The sequence below is a fragment of the Drosophila virilis genome, chromosome X, assembly GCF_030788295.1.
Source record: "Drosophila virilis strain 15010-1051.87 chromosome X, Dvir_AGI_RSII-ME, whole genome shotgun sequence".
Taxonomy (NCBI): Eukaryota; Metazoa; Arthropoda; class Insecta; order Diptera; family Drosophilidae; genus Drosophila; species Drosophila virilis.
Window position 1 is genome coordinate 22,796,569 of NC_091543.1, and position 18,543 is coordinate 22,815,111.

The 18,543-nt window shown below is 41.5% G+C and overlaps 2 protein-coding genes across 4 annotated transcripts in view; one reads left to right on the forward strand and one right to left on the reverse strand.

Annotated features, from left to right (window-relative positions):
• X11Lbeta overlaps positions 1 to 18,543 on the forward strand; it is a 97,167-nt gene that overhangs the window by 47,059 nt on the left and 31,565 nt on the right. For all 3 annotated transcript variants that reach the window (XM_070207618.1, XM_070207622.1, XM_070207625.1), the window contains exon 2: positions 10,584 to 10,630. The gene's annotated coding sequence lies outside the window, so the exon portion shown is untranslated. The remainder of the gene's footprint in view (positions 1 to 10,583; positions 10,631 to 18,543) is intronic.
• Positions 4,040 to 5,161, reverse strand: LOC6631952 (uncharacterized). The gene has a single exon (XM_002055368.3). The coding sequence runs from the start codon at positions 5,036 to 5,038 to the stop codon at positions 4,298 to 4,300; it is 741 nt and encodes a 246-aa protein (XP_002055404.1). The 5' UTR covers positions 5,039 to 5,161; the 3' UTR covers positions 4,040 to 4,297.

Below are 18,543 nucleotides of genomic sequence, written 5' to 3' on the forward strand. Positions count from 1 at the left end.
ACAATCCAATTCGGTATTTTTGCCATCTTCAATCTGTTTGGCTTATGTAATTATTTACCAAACAGTATAACACTTGTATGAAAGTTTCTTATTGTGAACATAGTCCATTATTAATATTTGTATTTAAAATGGTTTTGCACTGGAGCCCTGAGAGATAAATGTGTCAAATATGTAATTTTCTTTGTAAGTGCAACAAACAGTTCACATGTATGAATGTAGTATACAAATATATTTTATAAACTTGTTAAATGTATTATTGGGTTGCGGATTACAACAATTTATGGCTGACATAACTGATATAACAGAATTTCCTGTGAATGAGTAGTATTCTAAATATAGAACAGTTGCAAGATATTGTTACCTGCGCCTATATCTATAGGTAAATTGCGCAAACACTCTTGGGTTTTAATGGAATATATATAATATTCTGCTTATATGCGGAGTGGATCAGTTTTAACAATGGTTTTATAGCAATAATATTTCTATTGAACAAATCTGGCGGCTCTATCAATCAGCAGTCAAGAAAGTCAGATTATTACGTACGCCCAGGCAAATGACTTTGGGTGGTTTCCGGTGGGTTCTTGCTAGAGCTCAGTTGAAAACAATAATAAACAGAACGTTAATGAAAATGTGGCAAAGTGAATCCCCACTAGTCAACTTGCCAGTCAGCGAGCTGGATGCTGGGTAATAACTCAAGAACTAAATCAATTGACGCGCTGGGCTCTGCTGGCCGCTGGCATTTCGTGGTATCGTCGTTAGCCACGCCCATATTTAACCCAAAAAAGTTGGCTAGGCAACGGCTGTTGCGTGCTCTGTTACTGCAAGTTGTTGCTATTGCAGCGGCAGCATCAAAACAAAAAGTCAAATTGAATTACTTTTGCAACATGGCAGCCACGTCAACGGTGGCAGCAACAGCTACTCATTGTTGTTGCCATTATATTTGTAGTGTTTCCCTACAACAGCGGCAACAACACCTACCTGCTGGCTGGCTGCCCGCTGTCCCTTACCCTGCCAGTGGCACCTTCAACTACAGCTGCTCCTCTGGCCGGCCTGGTCGGGCCAAGTGAAAAGCTATTGAAGCGCAAGTGATGAGAAAGAGGAGCGCGGCAGTCTTAACTGGCTGCTGGACTGTTTGTCCAGCGTAGTTTTTTTTTTGTGTTTTCCTCACAAGCTGCCTCCATGTCAGCTTGGCTCTGTTTAGCTCGGTTCAGCTTCATTGGCAAAGTGGGGTCTGTGCGGTGCATTCACTCATCGCAGTTTCATAGGCAAAAGTGTGCAAACTTCCGCTTGAAATGAAGGCAGCTGCCACAGGGAACCAACCTTTGCCAATGTCTGCACCACAGTTCTGCCTCACCAGCAACAGCAGCAACAGCAGCAGCAGCGGCTGCCTCAGCCTTTGGCAGAATTTAAACGCCGCCACACAATGCAACATGGACGTTGCATTGTTGCATAGGTTCAGGCGCAGGATGAGCTCATCTCCTGGCCGCATTCTGCCTTTTCTTCGTTACTGTCCCTTTTCAGGCTTTTGTCAGCACTAGCACAATGAAGCATAATTGAAGCAAAGCTCAGCTCAGCTTGACTAGCAGCTGCCAGTTGGCCACCTTCAGATGCGGACAACTTGTTGGCGTTGTTTCCCCCTCAATCAGTAATCCGCCTGCCCCATGCGCCCACACTCCTCTCCTGGCTTGCCTTTTGTATGGCACTGACAAAAAGCATTATCTGAGTTCTTGTAATTGCCATAGAAGCTTTGCCTAAGGGCTTTTGGGAGCTGAGCGCCTGATTCAACGCAAACTTTGTGGCCACTGGAAACGGAAATTTAGTTGGTATTGCAAACAATTAATCAAGTCACATTTGCTTTTTTATATAGGAAATATATATACTTATATATACTTTTTTCTCAATAATTACATAATTTATGAAAGCTAATTTTTTTAGCACTCATAAATTGCATTAATTAAATTACATTGGTATTATTATTAATTATGCATCCTCTTGCAGAAAAAAAAAACATATTATAACTAACATTTATCCAATTTACATTTGTTTATTACTTGTGGAAAAAATCCTTGAAAAACAGTGTAATAATATCTGATAGAAAATAACAGAAAAAACGTTTTTAAATCGACAGCGTATGTGAAAGTTAATATGCACAGTCTGAAAAAAAAAATGGTTGTGAAAAAAAGTTAATTATACAGAAGAACTGGATTTCCCAAAATTGTAAAAAGTCGTGTTTGTATTTTTACATATATCTTTGAAAGTTCTGTTCGCAATTTATGACTTTTGGATTGATTTTACGAAGTCGATAAAACATAAAAGCAATCTCCTCAGTGCATTTGCACGAAGATCTTTGAACAAGAGCTTTAAAGAGAGTACAATAATTGAAAATGTTTCAAACAAATGTTGTTCTTAAATTTACGCTACACTTGTGAGTGAATTTATCCATAATTTGTCCCCAGTTTATCGTGCACTTTCATAAATAAAGTATAAATTTTAGCTCTTGTAAGTCAACCAGCCGCTCAATCAATAAGACAATCTTTCCAGTCAGTCAGTCAGTCAATCAGCTATTCAGACCTTCAGGCAATGAGCTCGTCAATATGTCAGCTATTCACACATTTAATCGCTCAGTCAGTCAGGCAGTCAATCAATTGGTCAGTCAGTCAATCACTGAGTCAGTCTTCAGTTTTAACATCAAAGGTATGTGACTGGAAAAATACTGATCATGAGTACAGATTTCTTATTAACCAGAAAATATAATTTTCAGTTTGCCTTAACTCTTTGTAAGCTAGAGATTTATCGGTGCTTAGATAATGCCAAAATAACTACTCCTGGTTTATGGTGGACACAATCTTCGTATCTTTGCCTTCATCCATTTAAAATTGGCTGGGTGTTGCAATCTAATCTCAAGTCAGCTGCTATTTTCGCATAACTTTTCTTACATACCAAAACAAAGTCCGAAGGGGGAGTGCCTAAAAAATTGGGTCAGTACACGGGCGAAGCGTCAACTGGGTCAACAACAGACCCTAAATAAATAAAATATACTGTTGCCAGCAGCAGCAGTAGCAGTAGCAGCAGCAGTTGCAGTAGCAACAACAACTGAACTCAACTCGAGACAAGTGCAACACGCGCTAAGCGGCTGCATTAAAAGGCCACTCAACAACGGGATGGCAAACAAGGCGCCTGGGTGGTTGGGCTGCTGTGCTATTGGCTAAGCGGGTCGAGCGGGTTGAGAGGTAGCTGCCAGCCAAAAACAAAAGCTGCCACATGCCATTGCAACAAGAGGCCAAAACAACGGCATACGAACTGTGCACACACACACACGCAAATCGAAATGCATAAAGTTTGACTTTCGGAGAGAGGGCGGGGAGCTAGGTCAGAGGTCCGGGGCGTGGTTAAACTTGCAACAAATGATGAAATGCTAAAAAGCATGAAAGCACAATAAGCATTACAACAACAAATAAACGCCAAAAGGCTGCTGCAGCTAGGCGTGGCGTTGGAGGGAGCTGGGCGCATTCAAGTAGGCGCTTGATTACAGCAAAATGCACTTTAAAAGTGGCAAAACAAGGGGAACTCGGCTGGGGAACGCCACAACAGCAAATGCAATCGAACAAGCAGCAACAACAAGCACCTACACACACGCACACACACACACTCACACACACAAGCTGCCCCGAAAAGTTTACAAATTACATTTAAGTGACGCGAAAGTTAAGTAGAACTCATTGTGAAAATCGCAGCCATGGTTGACAGTTTGGCAGTTCCCATTTGTGACTAATGCTAAGCCAGGAGAAGAAAGCGGGCAAAATTCAGCAGCAGGTGAATAAGTTAGATGTGGAGGGCACCCATTTAAAGCGCTGCTGAATACACTTGCTTTGTTACTTTACAAGTCACCTGAGAAGCACCGAGAGAGGCTCTGGAGGAAAAAACTTGAGATTTGCTTCGAAAATCATATAATTTAACCAGGGAATCCAGGTCATTCGTTTTCATGAGTCTTCTGAAAGAAAGCTTCTTGAGAAGCATCGAGAGAGGTTCAAAAGAGAAAAGTCCGGCGATTGCTTGAAATTGTGTAAATTGCTGTGATATCATATGATGACAATTCAAATAAAAAGTTACTTAGGCGTCCAATTCCATTAGAGAGAAAATAAAGAGTTCAACGTGTTGTTTTGTCAATGTGCTCATTGCATTCATATGGTTATAAAGAACCCTTAAGACATATAAGACAGAACAGAACAAAAAGAAAGCCACTGATGAAGAGCATCCTGGCTGATGGGTCTGATGAGCCCTTCGTTAGGCTCAACTGCTACGATTTTGAGCGCAGGTCAACCGGCGCCGGAAACACAATTGTCTTGGCATGACCATGTTGCACCACCACCTCATAATGATGATTGGCAATGAGCAGCGCATATGGCTGCAGGGCCTGATGCTTTTCGACCATGGGAATCAGACTGACGCCCTCGCAGTTGATATAGACGGTCGGCACGTTCAGAAGCAGAGCTACCTCGTAGGCGGCCGCCATTTTGGGGCACCAGATGGCAGCGCTGACAAATGGCAGCTGCTCCTTGGCAGCCAGTTCAGCCAGCTCCTGGCTGTGCCGAAACGTATGCAGGGTAACCACAGTGCTGGGATGGTTAACGCTGAAGTAGCTTTGATTAAAGTCGCACACGAGTATGGGTGAGCCCTCGACCATACTGTATTCGAATCCAATGTCGTCCGGCTTCATCATGGACACCAGCTCGGCACCCAGGCACTTTGCGCGTTGCAGCGCCCTGGCATAGAGAATGTGGCTCTTCACCTGACGATGCATCACAGTCATCCTCTCGCGCACCTTCTCTATCAGCTGCTCCCTCATTGTCTCGTGCACAAAGACGGCGCCAATTAGTCCCTTACCGATTGGCTCATACAGTGTACGCAAGAGTGGTACAATTGCGGTATCAATATCCCCATCCTCGCACAAAATGATCATGCTGGGATCTATCCAGCGCTTGTCGCTCTCATCGCCAGGATACGGTGGCTGACGCCAGGTATATGGTACTCTTGCCATAGCTAACTGTATGTGGAATGAAAATAAAGTATCCTCGACTTTCAACTGAGATTTTGCTGTGCTTTGTGTTGGGGACAACAACAGAAAATTGTTTTATGTTTCGAATATACATGAAGTTAAAAGCAATTTATATACAGTTAGGTCAGATAAGGTCTACTCATAAAATACACTTCAATTTCGAAGCTACAGATACCGATTTCTTGAAAAAGATGCTTTAAAAAAGAAGTAAATGTATAACATTTGCATGTATATCCACAAAAAGAGAGTATATAATATTATTGAATAGAAGCTATCTTGGATTTCCAACTCTATATATGAAACTCTTTGTACTGACTGACTGAATGGGAATGAACGCACATTCCAAACCGTAAAAACTAAACTGAACTTCAAGGTGTTGCACTTTTTACAGAAAATATACATCTTCTTATCTTATACCTTATCTATATATACTATACAAGAAGCCACGTGTCTAATTTGGTTACTCTAGCTCCTAAAACCGAAGAGATATTACTAATTAACAGGATACCGATATTATCGTATTATCGCCTATTGTATGCTTGGAATCGGGCCAAGTTAACGATAACTGGAAACAATCTCATCTGCGCAGCCACTTGAATATTTCAAGTCTTTAGCGCTGATGGGTTCAAAGATCGGCATGTTCCAGATCAACTGCGTATTGCTGCTGACCGAGAATGTATAGTATATACTTTATAGGGTCAGAGATGCTTCCTTCTGTCTGATAAATGCACTACTCTCATACGTAACTCTCTCATCTCTTATCTAATACTCTCTTTTCTTAAACTATGTTAAATAAATATGTATATTAATATCGGTATATTCAATCAACCCAACGAAAACCGCATGAACTCTATCGATCCTGAATCAAATGCACTGTGGGTTAAGTCGAGGACTTTTCTAAGCGTTAATATCAATTGCATTGGACATTTATATGATGGGGCACTCCTCTGGCTTGCCGGCTGACTGGCTGACTGGCTGACTGGCTGGCAGTCTGCTTGGGTTTATCCATCACTGCCACTCGACGATGGCGATGATGGCGACACTTGTGTTTTAGCCTCATTTGCCACATGGTTACGCTTGCGTTGCGTTGCGGCTTAGCTGTCGGCTGAGCTGCCGCTTGCAGCTTGCAAAATGCTGCTTGCTGTAATTCTCTATACATGTATGCGTCTGACTCTTGTGGTTGACTTCCTCACTAGCCTCGCTCCTCCCATTTCTCACCCGCTTCAGCTCCTGGCTGCTTGGGCTATCCCCAGGCTGATTGCTATTCCCATTTTGCAGTTGGTTATCCCAGTGTCGCGTTGTTGCTTGTTGGCTTCCTGCACTAATGGTGCATTCTCACTTGCTCTACAGCAACAAGAACAACAAAAACAACTACTTTTATCGGTTTGTGCAATTCCAGTTGACTTGAGCTCGTGGCTGCTGCCAGTCCGTCTGCCCGTCATACATATGCCGCATGCGTCTCACTCTGGCTCCTCCAGCCAGTTGTCCCCCATTTTGTTGTTTTTTTCCATTGTCTTTTTGCTGCAATCATGTGACATGCATTGAAATTGCAGTAAAACATATTTCTTAACATTCAATTGATTTAATTATGGAGAAACCAGGTTTGCACTGCCAGCAGTTCGAGTTGCAGTGCAATTGATTTCCCTGTATCAAGTGCATGTGTCCCACAATTCCTGATTCCAGCCAAAGTAAGTGGGAAGCTTATTCAGCGCAAAAGTGTAAGTGAAGCTTATATTCGAAACTCTTTGAAAGTCAGATTTAAAATCTGGGTACCGGCCAAATGCAAATACCATATTATCCTTTTCACAGACGAACACCTGTTTATTCACGGTAATTTTTTTATTTTTTGATCAACAACGTTTTCTTTTAATTTCTTGAAGTTATTTGATTGAAGTTCATTTATATTAAGCTTTAGGTTAACACATAACCAAGCTGCCAGGACCCAATTCCAAGTATTCAGTTCCAATGTGGGAATCGTTTATTGCTCTGCCAAAGGATTTGCCGTCTGTCGTGTCAATGGGTCTGTTCCAAGTCCGCTGAGCTTATCTCTCACATTTGCACAGCACACAGACTTATACGCAAATCCAGAGCCCTTTGCATTCGACTGTGCTTTAATATTATACACAATTTATTTTAATTTTGTTTTTTCCTTGCTCTTGTTAGGCTTTGTTTCTGCCTGCGCTAGGGTTGAGTCTCTGCTAGTTGCCGACTTTCCGGCAAATTGGATGCGACATGAAGCTTTAGTTTATTCCTTATCCGTTGCCTGTTGCCTGTTGGCTGATGTCTGATGCCTGGTCGCTTGTTTGCCGGAAGCGGATGTTTGATAAATTCTTTGTGTCATTTTTCATTTTCATTTTGCACCATTGCTATGATAACTGTTGATAACTGGCAACCACAAAGCCCAACCCGAAACCAAGCCCAAGCCCGAGCCCGAGTCCTCGCCTCAGCCCGACCACGATCCGAGACTGTGGATCTGGCTCTGCTTCCTTGCGCATTAACCAGCTGAGCCCTGGCAGCTGCTTTGGGTAGAGTACGCATTGTCCTTGTGCGCAATATTTTAATTTAGTTATGTCCTGGCAGCAGCAATCCCAATTTGCCAGCCACAAAGGACGCCCCAAGCGGAATGCGTTCTTAAGCGCACTCCACTCCTGGCTATCATCATCAGCATCATCATCATTATGATCAACTGCTGCTGTTGCGCTTGGTTCGACATAATCAAGTTGTTAATTTATGGACCGGATAAGCTGCTGCAGCTGTAAGTCGCTGCTGCTGCTGCTGCTGCTGCTGCTGCTGCTGATGTTGCTGCCACAAAGTGTTGCATGGCAATTGCTGGCTCAGCTGGCCAAAATATGTCGCCTTGGCCAGCGGCAAAAGTCAATTTGCCAAATTTGCCAAGGTTTTGCCAATGGCTTTGGCTTTTGGCTCGTAAATCTTGGCAAATCTTTGGCACTGCCAGCACTGCGACCATTGGCCAGCAAGAATTTTGCAATTGATGACCAGCCAAGTGCAGGGCTAGAGCCTCACCCGCCTCACCCATCCCACCAAGCAGCCGCCCCCATACCCTCGCCACTATTAAATATTCATTTGAACAAATTTGTAAAACTAGAAAAATTGGCATCCTGCTTTCGATTTGCGAGTCCCGAAATCGCTGAGCCGTGAGCGCACGGGCTACCACAGCAATTGGTACTTGCTGACAGCTCGGAGTAATCGCTGCAAACACGCTGGCCGCCACCATCTGGTGCCAACTGGTGGTGGTGCACATGACTTTGCCCCGGCTCGACTTGTTTGCTTGCCTTTGCCGGGCTATCGAAGTTTGTTCAGGCATCGACGCCTTAATGTATGCATGGAGACCCAGGCAAAACGTGTTTATCAGTCGGCCAGCATAAGACGGCAGCTTCAACATAACACAACATCGCCCCCCAAATCGAATTATGGTCCTGAGAGGCCAAATAAACCCTTGAACACCCACAACAGCTATCAGCTTGTGCCGTGGAACCATTAAAAAAAAGAAGAAACAAGAGGCATTATCAGTCAACAAATATATCTGACCTTTGAAATATGGTGTGTGTATATACGAAAAAAAATTAGAAATTAGTACGGAAATTGTTTGTGGATGCCGCCAACTTCAGAGAAAGGTGCTTAAATTTGTTATACATTTGATGTCATTGAATAAAATGAGCGAATATGAATATTACAAATTTCTGCCAGATTTGAACCGGTGACCTTCCTCTTGTTAGTCCGGCGATTAGACAACTAAACAACACGGGCTTATGTCGTGACATTTGAAGCCTACTTATATTACTTATATTTACAAACTTTAACCAGAATTCGTCTTTCCATAACCCCTTCTTAGTGCTCACTTCTGACTCAAAAGCCAGATTCAATAAAAATATCAGCAGTTAAATTCGAGCCACAAATTTAAGGGTCACAAAATTCTTCTGACAAAAAGAAAATAATACAACAACAAATAATACACAACGTGAACAATATTTGGTTGCTTATCATTTCGCTATTAGTATTAAGTCCAAGAGACACATACCGTGCCCTCAACCCAATCTCTTTGGCCTGATACCCTGGACTTATCACCGTTTGGGTTTATTTAGGTTTAAGCCATCCAGCACATTTATTGGCCGAAATGGAAACGAATTCTCGCGGGAGTGTGCTGGTGGGTTTGGGAAAACAAAAGCGTTTCATAAAACACTTAAATGGTTTTTGAAATGTTTTGCATATTTGGGCAATTCATCGTCAGGTTCGGAGCATGAATTTAAGGCAAACAGCTGCGTTCAAATTAAAATAAAAAAAATTAAATGGAAAAAGAGGGAAAAACTTCATTAAACAATGTAACAATAACAGTTATTTTCACTCTCATCACACGCACACACACACACACAAACACACACACACACACATACTCGCCGGCATCTATACACACATCTAAGCCCGAAGATTTATATTCGCTTTACACCTGTGGCGCTTCGTTTCTCATTCGCTCATCAAAATTGCTGCGTTGGCAACTCTGCACCTGTCTTTCCACTCCCTTGTTGCCACACCCCCCGCCCACTCCAGTTGCCTAACCGCCCAAGCTCCACCAACCCCATAGTGTGCATGCAAACAAGCTGAAAATTCATTAAACTCAAGCAATAAATTCTTTTAATTGTTTTCTTTGCCTCTTTCCCTTCAAACAATATTCGCCCAGTCGAAGGTTCGACGTGCAGGGATGCCAGCTTGAGCAGGACTAAGTGAAACGTATTTTTTTTCGGTTTGACACAATGTAAATATTTAAATGTGCTGTTCCATTTTTATTCAGTGCTCTCTAGAAAATTATAAAGAGCCAAGATATATGTAAATTTAGTTTGAATTAAGCTGAACCACTTAACAGTTATGCATACTCTTCATTTCATTTTAGAAAGTTTATTTTATACCCTTAACTCAATAAAAATGGTTAAAAGAGTATTAAGTTATTGTGGAAACGTATGTAACAGGCGAACCAAAGATCTCCGTCCCCATAAAGTGCACATATATTCGTGATCAGGATGACGAGCTAAGTTGAATTAGCTATATCCTCTTGCCACCTGCATGAACGCGTCCCTCCTCTATATACCTCTTACCTTACTATTCGGGCACAGGACATACTACGTAAGCGGATCAAGTGTTTTGTGTACACTGTGGGGCAATGCCTTAATGTTTTACGTGATTGTGACTTCGACGTGGTCCTTCCAAATCCTGTTACCATTCCCATTTACATTTGTCAAACCTCGTGGCGCTGTCATTAATTGTTTCTCAGTATTTTTTTTTTGTTCGGAAACGCCAGGTGCTGCCTAAACTGTACTTAATTAGTGTAAGCAGCTCAGGTGGAGCTGCATACTTTGTCAGTTGCATCATTAATAGCAAAATGTTCGGAGGGAGGGTGGGCTGGTTGTCGGGCACCCCATAGCTAATGAACTTCACAAGCTGACTGTCAAAAAAAAAATAACTAATAGTTTTTTTCTTTCCTCTCTCTCCCCCTCCCTCTTTTCTCTTATTGCAGGTGTCTACGCCATCGATTTGTTTCATGTTGTAATTCAAATACTTTTGGTAAGTAGTCCAACAAATATGAAAATAAGTTTGGCAGTCGGCTAAGTGAGAATTCCAAGGATACGACTAAAGCAAAAGTTGAAAAGTCGCACCCACTCCTACAAACAAAAAAGAAGAAGAGCTAGCAGTTGGGCCAAGAACACAAATGGCAAATGCATACAAAAAAGAAATCGAAATGAAGAAAAAAATAAAGAGCATTTCTTGACCATTTGAATGCGGATGCGGATACGGAATTTGGATTTGGATTTCAATTCAAATTTGCATTTTCTATTTGCAATTTGTGTGCAGCAAAATTTTGCCAAGTTTTAAGTGGAAAGCATAGAAAAGATGAGCTTAGTGGGGACGGCGGCAGGGATATGGAGTTGGGCATTTGGACTTAGACTTTGTATTGTACTAAGTCGTATGTTGCTACCAGATAGCAACGCACGCAGCTGGTTGGGTGCGGAAAAGAGACAGTCCGGCAACTTTTTGCCTAGATATCGGGGTCACACTGGTCACGAGGGTCGAACAGACCGAATGGAAACTAGATTGCAATGTGGGGTAAATATAGAATGCATTTAATTCCATAGAACCCAAAAGACATTCAGAGTGTTACAATGCTGCCTGGCAAATAAATGGACAACGCGAGGCTCAATTCGGGCAACTTCTTGCATTCAATATTAGAATATTGTGATCATTCGAAATTCTCTTTATGTCAAGCCAAAATCACAGTGAAAATGTAAAAGTTTATCAAATGGAATCAGATCTGCGCGTTAAGATAAAATACAATATGCTGTCGATCTTCTGATCGATATGAGATATTTGCCAAAATGTCATCCCTAGAAATCAATAGTATTGGGCAAGTGTCGAATATTTGGGCAGTTATTCTAATTGATCGAGTTACACTGTCTGTGTCGTTGTAACTATTCCGTACTCCAAATGTTATTCAAACAGATTTTCGGTTCCGAACACAATCCGCCCAACACACTTACTCACCATAAAAGTCTAGTAAATATGTAAATGTATAAGGTTTCCAAAGATGACAACTCTGTTTCCATTTCCATATCTAATATTTAGCAGGTGGCATAGTTTCAAGAACACATTTACCAGACACACATATAGCTAACATGGCAGCAAGAAAATTGAAACATAAAACTCAACTTAAATATTTGTGTTTCATTTTACTGGCAAATGGAACTCTCGGTTGCCAGCTGACATCCAGACGAAAATTAAAAGTGCTCCAAGCTCTAGCTTCAGTTCAGGGGCATTAACTGGATGTCTTAATCATAAGCGCAGGGCAGCATCAGTTAACAGTAACTGCTGTCTGTCCACATGCATATGCCATTAAGTCATGCCATAAGCTGCCGCCCGCCGCCCCTTGCCCGCCCTCACATGAATATGTCTCGCTCCATCTTGGCAGCTTTACCATTAGCACTGGGCCATATAAAGCTCGAGCATATGTTGGCCCTGAGTGGAAGCGACAGCTGCACCTGCCGCTGCTTAAGCCAACAATACATATACATTTACAAATGCACACACATATATATATATATATATATATATATATATATATATATATATATATACATATTACAGATACAACAGACATACTTTAGTTGTTCTGAGCAGGGACCATGCTACAGCTGGGTGCCTGGCTCATTGACCATGCTGCACTTCCCGACGTCCTTGCATCAACGTTTGACATTTTTCAGCTGCTCAATAAGAGCCGGACACGGGCCAGAGCCAGAAAGTGGCAGCAGCTTTGCGCTACAGTCAGGTTCTTGAATTCCTGAAACCAGAAGACGAACCATCTCCACCTGCCACGGTCCAGTTGTTTTCTGTGTCAGGCGTGCACTGTGCACTTCCTTCGTTTCGCCGGCTTTCCGGCGAATGGCTGTCGCCATTCATTTCAGGAAATGCATTTCGTCAGCGTTGAATGAAAGCGAAATTGCCAATTTCACCATGGGTTGGGGGGCGCCACAGGGCAGCAGGTGCGACAGGTGCGCCTTGTGCAGCTCCTGTGATTTTGTAAGCATTCAAAGTGCCCTTGGCAAGCGACCTATGTGGCATGCACCAGTGTCAGCCAAATGGCCAGCAACTGGGACAACAGCACCCAACAATACTCTTTTTGTGCACGAACGGTGCCAGTGGCCGGGCTATAAAAACTTTGGTTTAAATACAGCTCGCTAAATACCAGAGCTTATCCGAACCCATCAAATCGCAGAAGTAGCTATCAACGTTACAAACGTTAGTTTGCCACCATCAGCTTTCCTTTGTTTTCCATCACAGACAAAATAATACTAGCGGGTATTACCCGGCATCCTCGGGGCCATTTGCTGCAATCAACAGTTATCTGCCAATACTTGCACAGTAGACTTTCCGAAATCGTTTAAAAATTGAAAAAGCAGCTCTATATTAAGCTAAAGCTACAACTAGAATTAATTTCAAGTCAATTAGGCGAATATTAAAGAACTTTCATTCCACTGCTTAAACTCCTCTTTCCACCGGTAAGGACCTGGATTTTCATTACAGTCGAGTTAAGAACCGATCGGATGGTAAACTAACCAATTTTCCACCAATTTTCCATACTTGCTAGTAGAGCTCTTCAAATCAGCAATGAAAAATTCTGCAGTCAGTCAGCCAGTCAATCAGTTAGTCGGGACAAACAGCTTTATATAACTATAAACTTTCGAAATTGTGGTCTGACTATGTTTTTAGATGGCTTTGCTTTGACTAGGTTAACTGTCTCAATACTCGTAGCCGTTAAGTTGCCTGCTGAGGCAGCGCAAAAGCCGCTAGTACACACACACACTGACAGCCACACATAAACATACACACATACACACACACACACACACACACACATATCCACACAAGACGAAAGGTAACTGCTGCATAGCCTTAGCCCAATTGTAGGAACTTTCACAGCGAGCAACAACTAAGTATGAGAATCAAACTGCTCAGAAAATGGAAAACAAACAAAAATACCAGCGAAATTCCAACTGTTTTTCCCATGTATCATGCTTCGGTACGGTGGGTTGAAGTGAAATGGGGCCCCTCCACATTTACGACTGTCAGCCATGTGAATACTCCAAACATTTGTCTACGGCATGCCAATCGCCCAAACAAAACCGTGCAAAATTATGTCAACGGCGTCGAAGTCCTGGTCGCTTCGTTGTCGCTATTATCGCCAGATATTTTTCGACTTGCCAAGCAGTCAAATTCAGGAATATAGATAGATAGTAAGGGAGAGAGAGGGGGCGAGAGAGAGAGAGAGCGAGGGAGACAAAGTTGATGCGTTCGTTGCCTATCAAAACCAAAATTGAATACAAAAATCTCATCAAAAATCGATTAGAGAACAACACTGCAAATGTCGAGGGTAAAAAGATGGAACAGCTAAGAGCGTGGACGGAGAAAGTAAGAGGAAGGTGTTTGAGTAATACCAGCTTTTAGCACTGAAGCCAGCTTGTAGTAAGTAGTTTATATGACAGAACGCCGCAGCGCCTCAATCGTGTTAATAAACAAGTTTTGTCAACAACAAACAGTTAGACACCTGGCTAGCAACGCCACCTGTCTTTATCGTCATCGTCATTGTCATCATGCTGTGAATGGAATATATTATGCCATTGAATGCAATTTTGGTAATTAAAATCAAACTAGTGTAAAGTTTTGTTCATTGCCAAAATCGTAGTCCCCATCCTGACCGTCCGCCCTTACGATCCGTTAAGCTGCACAGTGTACACTATGCTACTGTGGCCCATTGTTGGTCTCATTATCAATGACAGAATCATATTTGTGGCTTGGCTTTGCCAAACTTTGTCCCATCCCCTCATCTGATAATAATGATGATGATGTTGCTACCGCATTTCGAATATTAACAAAAACCACTTAGTTTCCCAGTTGTTGTGCTCTACTTGCCTGAAAACACCTTTATATGGTATATCGCTTGTGGTTTCAAAATTAAGGCAACAACACATGTTTGTCAAGTTGCAAAACTTTGTCTTCAGCTTACTATCTATCTATATATATATATATATATATATAGATATAGAACTGTGTTTGTCACAGACCAAAATGTTAAAGCTTCCTTTTGTGTCGGAAGTGAGCTCTAAGACGTGAATTTAAAAGTTCAGACAAAGTTTGTATGAAAAAAATTGTCAATTTGTATATTTGTTTATTTAATTGTTTATTATTCCCAAAGCAAAAGCTATAATAATAAGTTAAAACGAATAAAAGGACCCTTAATTGGAGTTAACAATTAAAGATTTTATTTTGATTTGATTGATGTGTTGTCATCAATCAGTCGATTGAGTATAGAATTTGGATAAGCCTCGGTACACTGAGCGCAATGTTAAGGGTTTGAGCCCGTCTGACTGAAGACAAAATCTTTCTTTTGAAAATATGTGTTCTTATTTTAATAAATACTTTCTATATATTTCGAATTTACTTAGTTTCCGAATCATTTTAATATGTTATAGTTAGTGAATCCAGTGTGGTCGAAAAAGATAAACGTTGAAGCAATTCATTTGTTTCACATTTGATATTTACATGGGCTTTGGCATTTATAAACATCTGGATGATGTATAAAGCTTACATGCACAGCAAATGTAAACTTTGTTTTATTCCTTTCTTAAATTTTTGAGTTAAGTCAGGGAGAATTTAATACTCACAAGAAAAAGAACGTAAAGGCGGAAATCGAATTCAACAATGGTCGAAAGTGATTTGATTTGCTTTTTTTTTTCCTTTTCTGTTTGCTCTCTTTGTTGTCAGGCATATTGTTTGGGAATGTGAGACATCTTCACTCGGATAAAGCCATTTTGAACTTTTCGTATTCGAGGATGAAGAAACATTTGAACTTAATAAGAGCATGACATTCCTTAATTGTCATGTAAGAATGTAAGAGTCAAGGCCACGGAACCAGAATCTTGCTTTAATTACATAAATATTTTAACTGTTCGTTCCTGTCACTGAGATTATAGTACCTTCAGGTTAGATGTCAACTTTAGCTTGAGCTTTGACGCACTAGCAAGCAATTTAAATGTTCGACCCACTTAGACAGAAGTGCATTTGTACGCCCCAAACGTATAATCTTTTGGGCGGCATTGCTATATAGCACCCAACCCACTCGAACCACCCTAACCCCTTGTACCACCCAGACAACCCAACTCCGACAGTTTTGCTGTCTCTCTATGCTCTATGTGGTATTTACCAAAGTACACAAAAGGCGAAAACAAAATGTGTTTTGTCAGTGACATGAAAATCAACTGAACCGACGCGAACGATTTACGGGCCGAGGACGATTGCCACAAGAGATGGATGAGGATTTGGGGGAGCAGAGTTGTAATGCCGGTGGGTGGCTCTAGGGCCAGGCGTTTAAATAAACTGTTTGACACATGGCACACACGCGTACACACACAAACATGGACACGTTGCCACGCCCACTTCCGCATAGCGGGCGAGGGGGCGGGTGACTCGAAAGAGCAGTACTTGGAGACCAGGGGCAGGACAACTCAATTAAGCATGCACAATGCACACGAAATTTCACTTGCTGTCTCATCTTACGCCTCACATATTCCCCTCTCCCTTCATTCATATATATATATATAAATATATATTTATATATCTGTATCTATATATGTATATATATATATGTGTGTGCTATGTATTGCTCGATTGGTGTCTGCCCGTGGGTCGCTTGGGGAATTTCAATGCACGCTGCATTGGAGCGCCAAATAAATGTACGAAAATGTTAAAAATATCGCACTGTGCACTGGCTAGGATGGGTTGAAATAAAAATTGTTTTATATTTGAGTCACATCCATTTATTTCCATTGATTTTATTTGTTGGTACGTGTCTTTGGCCGTTTTTTAAGCTGCCTGTCAGGCAATGCATTGCATTGCCTTAAAGCGAAAGAAAATATTTTTTATCAACGTACTGTGCTGGGCAACCCACTAGGCCCATTTTGAAACCTGTTCACTTTTGATAAACGAACAAAACCAGTCAAAATTGAATTTTCAGTTGTCGGGATCGTACTTCGTCCCTTTGACACGGGATTGACACAACTCTAAAAAAAAAACTGAAAATTCCAACGTATACTCAAATTACAACGTGTACTACGGGGCCTCATTTCATTCTGCCTGAGGGTGAAATGCGGCTTCTCAGATCATTTTCCACTCGTGCATTGAATGCTTTCCATATTAAAGGGCCTGTGCTGAACTAACTTGATGGTGATCAATGCACAGCATGTACGGGAAGAGCTAAGAGACGGACATTTTTAGAGATGTTTTATTTTGGGTTATTGCGGGATTAAAGTTGTTTGAAAAACCAATAACAAATTTACAGCCTTGTAAACGTAAAGTCGTGACGCGTAGATGTGTGAACGTCGGACCAACAAGCGGTAACGAGCCGGTTCGAATTCTGTAAAGGAAAGTGAGTGGAATGAAGAAAATAAATTATAATGTTTTTTCTGTTTTGTTTATTTTCTTAACTACCAGCACGAAGTTTACGAATCGGAAATTCAAAAACAACAAATATATTTTCAAATTTCAATTAGAAATTAATCAGGACTCCGGGAAAATGTTTTTGTTTTGATGTATTTTTTGATCTGCTAAGAATGAGAATTTAGTTTTGCCCTATCTGAAACTATTAACTACTTTGTATCATTCCCTCTCACTCACTAATCTTCTCTCTCTCTCTCCCTCTATGGGCTTCGTGATGTTCACACATCGAAATTCCGCACAAATCAAATTTTAATTAATTGGCATTTAAACAATTTCCAACGTGTGAAATTCTTGGTTATGAAAATCGAAATTAACAGGATTGTATTTTTTTTTTAAGTACGAATTGAAAACAATAACAAATAACGTTATTGCGGTGGAACCGCCATCTATCTTCTGTTTGTTTGCGTAATGAATGTGAAAAGTATTTTGAATATTTGCACAATATTTTCGCATTTCCAATTCCAGTGACAAATTTCAATTCGCCCCTCAGCGCCGTTTTGTTATTTAATATTGATTTATCGGCGTCACGCACTGTGCATTGTTTACCACAATATTTGACCTTTCATGGGTCCAACAATCCAGCTCATTTATGCCACTCGAATATGTCGAAACAATATTTGGCAGCGGAGCGCTGAGTAAAAAGTCAGCAGCGAACGTGCCCCCAGGGCCAGGCCATAGACCCTGACGCATAATCAATCAATGGAAATCGATTTGTTGTTCAGCGCAATCAACGCATCGCGGCAGGGCGGACCGAGGTGGTAAGATGAGGCGGGGCCAAGTATGGGGGCTGGCTGTGTGACAGTACTGCCACATAAAACGCACATACATTATGTTACCCTCCCCCACACCCACACCCACGTCCCGCCCTTCAGCTGGTCCAGCTGAAGACATGAAGACAACCCTCAGAGTTCGCCCTAACACTTAAGTAACTTGCGCCGTTGTCATCAATGTTCGTTGTCGTCTATTCGCCGTTCATTGAACTGCCTCCTTGTTGCAAGTCTCATCGTTCTCATCGTCACGGCGTCGTCTTGTGCTCTCAATTTGGGGGGTTGCTTAGATCCAAGCCCTTAGCCCTTAGCCCTTAGCCCGGTATTTGAAAACCCACACACCCCATTAGCCCAGCTCAGGCATGTGTCACATTGTCAGTTCTGTTTATATCGTTCACAACCTATACTTTGATGCTATTAATATCTGTACTATTAATGTACAACTTTTGTGCCTGGATGTAAAATATTCCAAAGCAATTTTCATAATAACAGCCTGAACCCAAAAGGAAGAAACAGATCCTATTAGGCCTGTCTGTCCACATAATGACAAGGCTAACCAAATTGGTATAAATGTATGCATGTCCTCTATATTTTTCCGCAGCAATTGAAGAGTTCCTATCCCCTACAATTGTAAGGCCGAGCTCTTAAGTCCAAGCTTGGTAGGAG